The 10,652-nt window shown below is 44.3% G+C and overlaps 2 protein-coding genes across 2 annotated transcripts; one reads left to right on the top strand and one right to left on the bottom strand.

Moving 5' to 3' along the window:
* Positions 1 to 1,882: 1,882 nt before the first annotated feature.
* On the bottom strand, positions 1,883 to 6,337 carry O0I10_012715 (uncharacterized protein; the record flags this gene model as incomplete). Its single annotated transcript, XM_058492603.1, has 8 exons — positions 1,883 to 2,105; positions 2,170 to 2,314; positions 2,374 to 2,776; positions 2,832 to 3,010; positions 3,080 to 5,018; positions 5,105 to 5,407; positions 5,474 to 5,787; positions 5,851 to 6,337. The coding sequence occupies 8 exons, from the start codon at positions 6,335 to 6,337 to the stop codon at positions 1,883 to 1,885; spliced, it is 3,993 nt and encodes a 1,330-aa protein (XP_058336641.1).
* A 1,378-nt stretch (positions 6,338 to 7,715) lies between these two features.
* Positions 7,716 to 10,514, top strand: O0I10_012714 (uncharacterized protein; the record flags this gene model as incomplete). Its single annotated transcript, XM_058492602.1, has 4 exons — positions 7,716 to 8,024; positions 8,080 to 9,615; positions 9,669 to 9,792; positions 9,865 to 10,514. 4 exons carry the CDS (start codon positions 7,716 to 7,718, stop codon positions 10,512 to 10,514), a joined length of 2,619 nt encoding a protein of 872 aa, XP_058336640.1.
* Positions 10,515 to 10,652: the final 138 nt, after the last annotated feature.

Genomic DNA, 10,652 nt, shown 5'->3' with positions numbered 1-10,652 from the left:
GGGTCGACCTCTTCGACGACGACGACCAAACAAATATTTTTTGGGCTGTTTACGACATTGAACGCGAAACTTTCACACAAGGTGCTGTTGGCCAAGCCGAGTCCATTGCTCTATTCAAAACCCCACGTTTCATTGTGAAATCTTGAGATATGGCTGTTTTTATGTTTTCACTATGCTGTAAGCGCGATGGAGTTGCTTTTTCCTAGTGGATGGTGTCGGCTGCATTAACGGCAAGATGAAGAGCTGAGTGAAACGGCACGTGGCGGTTACACAGACACGTCCTTGACAGGTTGCTACACAAATGGATGATGATGATGATTGCCTTTTGTGAAGGTACGTAAGTAAAACAGCATCCAATAATGAAGTTGTGTCGAGATATGTATCACATTTGCATGTAGAAGAAAGTCGAGCTGCATAAACCAATTTGTATATGTAAAAAGATACGTATACATATTGAATGAGTCACTCATCCTGAAACTCAATGGAGGGATTTCTTCACTTTTTCTCTTCTCAAGGTCATCCCACTTCCCACTCCTGCTTATGTATCACAAAAGCCATGTACTTCTTGCATGACCGATAACCGGACCACCTTTATTATTCCATCTTCGAAGCAATAGTATGTAATCCACAAGCTAGCAACCTCCAACAAGCGTGTAACAAATAAACAATGCTTTATTTCATCTAGCTATCTTGCTATGTACTGTACATTGCCACCACCATCGTCGTAGTCGTCCTCCGTCATCATTCCTACTCGTACTCGTTTCAGCTCTTCAATGGCGGGACAAATGACTATAGTATATTAGAATAGTATATTAGATCATCATATCAATATAAATAGCTTTCAAGTTTACCTTCTTTATGCTTGATGGCGAAGTCTGTCATTGCTAAGTGTAAGCGGGCAAGAAGCACTCATGCATACAATGCTATATGCAGCACGAGAATTTCACGCTCAGATGCGCAGCAATTTGGTGGTAAAAGAAGAGGAAGGAAGCGTCACAGTATTTGCCTCCATTCCCTTTTCCAGCTTCGTTCTTGTTGTGCTCGATGGCCTCGTTGGTGTCGCCCTAGCGAGATGTCCCTCTCATGGGTGCTCAAGAGTTGCCTGTGGTGCTCGATGGCCTCGTTGGTATCGCCCTAGCGAGATGTCCCTCTCATGAGTGCTCGGATGACGTTTCTACTTTTCTTTTTTCCATTTTTCTTGTTCTTACTCTTTGTCTTTTCCGTTTTCTTTATCCTTCCCCTTCTACTCGCTTCTCCTATCGGTGACCAATCCGGATATTGTTGATGGATCCAGGAAGGTATTATTGCATTTTGAAAGGTACTAATGGAAACCATTCGGCTATAGTATTGCTGGCGTATCTCAAGATCAGAGAGACAGCAAAGCATCTCATAACGACCATCGTTTCAGGTTTTGGAGTGCATCAACTCATATGAGTGCTTGGTAGGTATAATCGATTACGTGCTTCCAGTGAGGATAGTAACGTGGCTCCCATCTACATTATAGCACAATATTGAAGAATTGCATATACCACTTGATTCAGCATCCACGTAAACATCCAGGCTTTCGATGTGTCAGACTAGCAGCACACGTTTTCATTTCCCAGTCATCTTATCCCGAATCTGAACCTTTGCTTTGTCTATATCCGCACTCCACATAACATTAAACTAGCGGCCAGCCACTTGCTTCGCTCGCAAACTTCCACTATATTGATATCTGCTGTGTGCAATGATGCTATAATGAACTTCCAATCTTTTGGCAATTACATCTACATAAAATCTTCACATCACACATAATAAAAATGATTGCATTGTTTTAATGGATGTTGGTATCATTGTATGGACATAAAGAAAACAACGTGAATGATTGGAGTAGATAGCGTTATCATTGCATCAATCGTACACGGATATGGATTTCGCCTGTGCCTTCAGGTTGCAGTGGAAGCCATCCATCGTAGAATAAGGCGTCATTCTGGATCAGATCCCATACGTTAAAAGTACACTCGCCAATATCTACATCCGTAAAAGTATTCCAATCCCTGACTTTGATTTCGAGCATGGCGGGCTTGCTGCTGTCATTGATGATTCTCGTACGCAAGTTTTCATTCCTACATACAATGGAGGCGTCAATGATAGTGAGCGACCGTTTTTCTCATCTCATCTCATACGTACCATTCTGGATGCAATGTCTTTTTCATGGATCGTGTCTTGTGGATAACTTTATCATCAAGCGAAACACGAGCGTAAGGATCACTTGTACCCGATCGATCCATTGCCTTGAGTCGTCGTGCGCTCACCAATGTCACTTGGAGTGCAGCTATGTATCATATCCCAATGTCAATAAAAGACGTGTGTGTGGCTGATCAATCAACTCACCTGTGCCTTGAAGCGATTCAAGAGGTTCACTTTCCTCCATAATCTTTGTGCTGATCGAGCTTGCATTGGTGCTAAATCGTTTGATAGCTGACATGCTGTGGCCAAAGACGTCTTTACCAACACCAAAGACAGCACCAGGTGCTGAGGTAAACATGCGTGTAGTAGCATTGAACAATAGCTGACTACCAGTACGCTTGCGTGCCAATAATTGGGGCTGCCATAGTAAACGAGCTTTGAGTGATGATTGTGGATGGTCCTTCATTTTGAACGAAAGGTTTCTTGCAGCAAAGCTTTCGAGGTCATTGGCACCGAAAAGGATCTCGCATTCGCACATCATGCGATCTTTACCAAATTGGTCCCAATCATATACCTCGGCCGTTAGTTTAGCATCGATGCGGTTGGGCTGCATAAAAGTAATCGTTAATATCATCTGCGTCAATGTTTGGTAGTGCACATACCACAGGAACAGTAAACACCTCGTCCTTGAATTTAGGATCAAGTTGCTTCTTGTAAACTTCGGTCTTGTGTACTTTTTGACCATCCAAGTAAAACACGACAAATGGATCACTGGTGCCAGATCGGTCAACAGCTGGTAAATTGGATGCTGATAGTACGGTGACAGTGAGGTTGCCTTGATCTATTATTAAGAGGATGAGTGAATAAAATGCCTTGATGTGACGCACATAGACCACAAACACACACTTACTTTCTAAGCTTTCCTTAGCATCCAATTTAAAATGGACAACAGGAATAAACTTGAAGCTCAATGTAACCGAACCACCATTGCCATCAATAAGATCAAACGCTTGTTGGTCACCGTTGCCAGCCATGATGCGACGCACAATTTCACGCACAGCAATGTTGTAGTATCCAAGGCCACCATCCACCTTTTCACCACGACCAGGACGCACACGCACCATCAACTTTGAAAAGTCAAGCTCTTTAACGAATGCATCGCCTGTTTCATTAAAGAAAAGTTGACCCGCCTTGCGTTCAGTGGTAGTAAATTGTGGGTCATTCGAATCCAATAAAAGATCAACCTTGGCTTTGATGGGTTCTGGAAGCTTGACTTCATTCACAGTGACACACAAGACGCCTGATTCATATGCCATCAAATCCACTTGTTGTTGGTCACCCTCATCCTGAATAGTCGTATACTTGATGCGTTCACCATGGAGATCTTTGGGAGGTTGTACCACCACAACTTGCTCGTCTTCATCATTGGTGGTGTTAATGGTACGTGTTTGCATTACAGGGATAAAGGAAGCTGTAATGTGTAATTGGCCCATGTCATTTTCCACTGTACGATCAGGGCTGCTGAGATCCACCCATTCATCGAAGACGCCACATGCTTCATGATACGTTTGACCATCCGCCATAGCATGTTCCTTGACAATGCGCTTGAGAGACAAATCGTATAAGCCCATGGATACGTCACTGGTGATGCTATTGAAATCCATGACTTCAAGCACCAAGTTTTCATAAATGGAATGCACGGGCACATATAAGGTGGTGTCCCATTCAGGATCCAAATCATCATCACGATATTCGGTTTGTGCGCGTACTTGTGTGCCAGAGAGAACGCGTACATAAGGATCGGATTTGCCCACTGCTTCCACATTGACCAATTCACGTGCTGCATGAATATGCAATCGTGCCACACCAATAGGATTTCGTTGTTGACCTGAAGGCATGGCTGGGGTGGCAAACATGTCTGCCATGACAATGGGCTTCCAAGTAGCTGATAGGTTGATATGGCCTGGACCATCCTTAAGACCCCACCATCCAACACCCATTGGGACTTGTTGCAGCAAATCTTCAAGCATCATTCTCCAACGACCAATTACTTCATCATCAGCGAATTCCTTGTTATCCACCACCGTCACTGATAATTCCATCTTTGTACGATCGGCCACAAAAATCTCAACGGATTTGTTCCAACGTGGGTGGCTGCTACGCTTGAACACCGCTGTGCGCATCCTTTCACGTCCATTGACACGTACAATAGTAGAGGCATTGACGTAATCGCCTGCAAGGCCACTGCATTCATTCACAGTGAGTTGTAACACGCCGCTATTTGAATCAGCAGCTGGCATCGTAACAGCACCATCGGCATCATGCACAGGGCGTGAGACACTGAAATAACGCATGTCGCATGCCACTTGACCAACAGGTCTTCCACCACGTAGCACGGTCAATTGCAATCCTTGTACAGCTTTGCGTGCTGCATTCTCCACCTCAGTCAAATCAAATTCAGCAACACCAATTTGTGAATCACGAAAACCAGAATTGTAATCCATGACTTGGAGATAGAGCGTGTCATCAAGGTTGTTCAATAAGATAAAGTGGGTCTCATTCCATCGTGGATTGCTCGTATCATGGTACATGGACGTGCGTGCAAGTTCAGCATTACGAGTATTGCCAACATGGAAAGTGATGTATGGATCAATGGTGCCAAACAAGTCGACCTCCTTGAGATTGGTTGCATTGTAGATGGTCATGACCAGGACACCATTGGCTGAGTGGATATCGGTGGTGCCGGCCATCATTCCCGCCACATCCAACTTGTATACATTGGGAGCGTACATCATTGGTCCTAGAGTTGCATGAACTTGTTCTTGCACAAATGTTTGCAGTCCCGGGATCTAATAACACACATGCATAAGGCTCTTTTTTTTCTCTCACACCAACCCATCATCCGTATATTACATTACAATACAAGATGACTTACATTGTTGATATCAAAGCCAAAGGTTTCACCTCCGACAGGTTTGAGTGCATAATCAAAATGAGGCTTTTCCAGGAACGATGCTTCAACCGTCTTGATGTGTGGGAATTTTTTTGACAAGGTCAATGTCAAACGTAGCTTTCCCTTGAATGATAAATCTTCCAATAGGACGGGCATGCCTGCACCAAGAAGACCTTTGCCGACGCGAATGGTGAGTACAATCTTGGGACGCACATGGGCCTTGAGATCACGCTGAGTCATATCGAGGACATTGGTGGGAGTGAATGAGATATCCCAATCCATGCACTATAATGATGAGGGGGTGGGTGAGGTAGGCGTACAACATGATATGATATGCATTGGTTTACGTACCACAACATTGGGCTCAGTACGGGGGTAAGTCTTTATGCTGTCAATCCGGAAGGGTCGGTTGCCGAGTGTAAATTGGGATAAACGGATCGAGTCCAAAAAGGAAGGAGTGGATTCAATAAGAATAGCATCGGCAATGCCGATGATTTGAGCCGAGAGAATAGGTTCATAAATAAGCCAAAAGCGCTGTACAAAGTGATTAAGCCAATCGGCCGTTTCACTGAAATCGGTCAACATGCGTTGTTCAATCATGGCGTGTTCCAAGTCGCTTTTTGCATTGCGTTTGAGGCGTCGTAAAGATCGTCTGTAACAGGTTACTGAATAAAGTTTAATGTCAGTGTATGTGTGTCAAGTTGTGTTGCATTATAATAAACATTTACCGAGTATGCCACCCACGATCAAACAGCCTGGAAGTCCCCCTCCCATCTTGGTCACCATCCATGTCGATATCACTGAAAACATGATCATGCCTGCATGCTGACACCACTCTTCGCAATACTCTTGATTGGGTATAATCAGCCATCCTGCATCCCTCAACTTTTTGGGTAACAATCGGGTCCACCAGCTGCTGCTCTTTTTTACATTGTCAGATGATATATCTCCATTGCGCATCGTCTCCTCAAGTGCTGCTGCAAGCGTCGTCGCAATCGCCTTCTGATCCGCCTTGCTAATGTCGACATTGAATTGCTGCTGCTTCACCACCACGCGATCAGGAGTAGCTGCATTCTTGCCACCGTCATGGGAACCGGGTTTGGACGATCCAAAGTTGGGTGCTGGGAACTCTACCAGTGTTGGTGACCTTTCGGTGCCAGGTGATGGTGGTGTTCCAGGAAGAGGAGTTGTTGGCGATTCATCAAGCGGATCCATCACAAAAGAGAGAGAAAAAGAACAAATGTATAAAAGTGTGTGCTGTATGTGTATACGCGAAATAAATCAGGGGTGATTAAGTAGAGAGATGATGATGATGATGGTGGTGGTGGTGGTGGCAAATGATGATCGTAAAAGAAAAAGAAAAAGAAGGGGCGTTCAGGGACAGGAGCAACGCTTTTTTTTTATCTTGTTACTTCTTTATCTTTTAAACCAGCAGTAGTAGTAGTAGCAGTAGCAGCAGCAGCTGTAACAAATGTCATGCTTTTGTGCATCATCCGCAATCTTTGCTCATTCTGGGATAATGTGGTTGACGTGTTGTGTAATACGAATGATCCGCTAATGGTCTGCAAGTGTAAATAATATGCGTCCCTTTGCTGAGAATGAGGATCATGCATACATGTCATGCTTTTTTTACCTTCTTCACTCAGCCTACTCTTATACATTTGTATATCGAGAATAGACTTTTTGTCGTTTGGCACATGTCACCAGACACCCACCCCCCTTTTGCATATGGCGATCATACTCTTTGCGCCTCTCTCTCGCAAAGGTAGCACATGCTATGCCGAGAAGATCAAATGACTCTGACACATAGTGGATGAAGATGTTAAACAAAGCCAATGGAAATGGTTGTTGAACAAATGCAGCGACGATGATGTAGATGTTGTCGTAGTGTGCCTCATTTCAATTGCCCCCCGATGCCCTATCCACTTTTGGGGATGAAAAAGAGCGGAGACAGCAGGGATGTCTGTGTAGCCAAGAAAAAGCATAAACGGAATAGTGGATTTGTGTGCTGCCTCAATTCCACTCGGTGATACTACTCGCCAATTATAAACAAACAAGGTGCACACACACACACGCACGCACGCATGTTTCAACAAAATGCCTCGATCGACATGAATGTGGGAGACCACCATGGCGATGTGCAATGGTCATTGTTATGATTGTGTTTAAAGGAGCATGTTGTGTTTGTGTATCTTTATTGTGATAATCCAAACATGAGCAAACAAAGAATACCGATATGTATTGATCCGATTGATAAAATGCGTGTTCACAGTAACATTCTCACAAGTATACCATTGAATAACATTGTCATAGGCAAGCATGATTGTTATATATATGAATAAAGGAGTGTGTGTGTGTGTGTATACATTTCTGGTGTGTTTCTCGGTGTTTCTTTTTAGTACAGCCCGACGAGCTACGGGCGCTGCTCGTGGTATAATATGCTGCCCTGCTGGCTATCTATGCCATCATTAAGCACTATCAAGGTTTTCCGCACATGCAAAAAACGTCACGTTTTCACCAACACATAGCCTGTAACGTATAGCCTATAGCTCTTCTCTCTCTTATACATTTCAGCCCTCAGGGCAATGGTGACATGCTTAAGCAACATTACGAACAGCAATTGCCGTTTACCGCGGTCAACATGGCTGCTGCCTCTCAGGAACCTGCCCCGCAGCAACCACATCCTCATCCAAATCCGGATATCGCGTCCTTATCTATGCAGCAGCAGCAGCAACAGCTACAACAGCAACCAACCAACCTAGCACAACACCATAACCACAACCACCCACAGCAACAGCAACAGCATGAACAACAACAACAAGGAACACTTGTTTCTAATATCGCCCCTGAAGCCCAATTGCCAAGCAATGGAGGCATGGCAACCCATTCAAGTGTCATTCAGGCAAGTGTACATAAGCTATATATGAATTGGATACCGCTAACAATGGATACAATAGAACGAGCAACAGCAAAATGGTAGCGTCGTCAATCCAGGTCTTGCATTGATCGATTCTGTGTTACAGCAGAACATCTTGACTCCAGCTGGCAGTGCTCATACGACACCATTGGGCTCACCTCTTGATCCACAGCATCAAGTAATGCTTGCCTTTAATCAACAATCACGACAAAGTGAGCATCGATCATCATTTCAAGGGGGACAACAGCATCCAATGCAACAACAAGAACCACATCCAATCATTCAAGATATGATTAATAGTGCACCTCCATCACAGCAACCAGCACAGCAACCGGTAGCACAGCAACAACCACAATCACAGCAACAATCGACCGTGGATCAACAACATACAACAAGTACGATGCCAACCACACAATTGGATGCACATCAGATGGCCGCTGTGGCTGCTGCAGCTGCGGCTGCACAAATGAATCCCATGTTATTGGGTCAACAACACCCCGCCGCTCAAAATACTATCGATCAGAATTCTCAACATTCTCATGATAACGTCACACAGCAACAGCAACAACATCATCCATTGCATCCTGTCATGGTGACAACAATGAACAATAATGCTGGTGGGTTGGTCATGCCAGCTTCTTGTCAAGAACAACAACATAATGCAACAACCATGGCTTTGATTCGAGTCAATCAACCACCACCACCATCATCCTCGTCAGGTCACAAGCATCCAATGCAACAACAACAACAAGACAATGATCATATACGCAAAAAGATGAGACGCAATACAATGTCCTCTTACCCAGCACATTCAATATCGATTCAACAACAATCATCATCATCATCTTCTACTACTACCACCACCACCAACAATGCACCTCAACATGTGACAGCCACACCAATGACTTTTTCGGTGGTTCCCAATAGCAGCAGTAGTAGTACTACTACTACAACAACAACTCCATCTGCATGCTCTGATGATGCTAATATTCGTCGCTTGACAAAAATACAACAACGACGTGCATTGGGTACTTTACAACTACCACCACCCCCTTCACCTGCTGAGCTGTGGTCAAAGATTCAATCAGCACCGGGTCGTGGCCAAACAGTGGAACGAGCTCCTTTATCAGCCAAAGAATATGAGTCCATGTCACGTGAAGAGCTCATTGCAAGATTGGTGGAATTGGAACAAGAAAAACGATCAGGGGAATCTATATCAAGTAGTAGCCCGTCTGTGAGTGTCAAGGATGGCACTGGCAGCGTTGGCGGTGGACCAAGTTGTAGCTATGGCAATGGTGGTGGTGATGCTGAGTCCACCTCCTCTTCAACAGCAAGCAAGCCAATCACATTGACATCATCATCAAGAGAAGTTGGCACAATCAAAGAAGAGGATGAACCCCTTCCAGATGACGACAACAATCCTTCGTCAACAAAAGAGGAAGAGGACGATGATGAGGATGATGAAGAAACCGTCCATCAAGAAGTAATCTGCAGGTGGAAGGATTGTGGTTCCAAATTCGACAAATTACAGCAACTTATTGATCATCTTGGTGATGTTCATGTGGGCAGTGGCAAGGTAAATATCATAGTAGCGCGTCCTTTGAGTATGATATTAATTGTAGTATTTAGCCCACGTATTGCTGTGAATGGGAAGGATGTCCTCGCAACCAAAAACCTTTCACCAAACGCCACAAAATGTACAATCATTTGCGAACGCATACAGGCGAACGACCTTACGTGTGTACTAAACCAGGTTTGTAATAAATGTTGTCAATCACGTGTAAAGCAACACCTCAACTCATCATCAAACGATACATTTACATAGGATGCGAGAAGCGATTTTCACGACCCGATTCCCTGACAACGCACATCAAGACACATTCCAATATACGACCTTTTATTTGTCCTGTGGAAGGATGTGGAAAAGCCTATTACCATGCTCGTTCTCTCAAGAAGCACGAAAAGACGCATGAGACACCCAACGAATTTCGACGATATAGCGGCGTCGCTGGTACGATGCCACCTCTCAACTTTGTCCATAACAACCATGACCAAGAGGAACAACCATCTACCACCACCACCACAAACACTACAACTACCACCACAACTGCTACTACTACTACGACTTCTACTACTACGGCTGTGACTCTACAACAACATCCGATTGCTCTAACATCTACAACAACCACTGTACCTCCTCCTCCTCCTCCTTCTTCCACTTCCTCGCATACCGATCATCCACAAGCACAACAAAATCCATTTGTATCCAATGAATCATTCCATGTATCGATGCAGCCGCCTCAACAACCACAACAACAGCAACCGCATATTGAAGACTATACCCCGATCCTTGCATCCGATCAACAACCACAAGAAGCATTGATTGCTGCTGCTGCTGCTTCTACCACAACGACACAAATACAAGAAAACGATCATCCTTTACAACCACCTCCCACGACTACTGCTGGCTTTTAGTTTTTGTTATCTCTTCACCGTATTAAAAAAAGGGAAAACAATGTTTTGTTTTCTCACTTCCTCTTTTCTTTTACTCACCCTATATGCAACGTGTGTGTGTGTGTCTCATTCAATTCCTCGGCGATGGATCTTGTGCAT

This window comes from Lichtheimia ornata (genome assembly GCF_029851405.1).
Source record: "Lichtheimia ornata isolate CBS 291.66 chromosome Unknown scaffold00149, whole genome shotgun sequence".
In the NCBI taxonomy this organism is placed as follows: domain Eukaryota; kingdom Fungi; phylum Mucoromycota; class Mucoromycetes; order Mucorales; family Lichtheimiaceae; genus Lichtheimia; species Lichtheimia ornata.
This window is presented reverse-complemented; position numbering and strand designations above follow the sequence as displayed.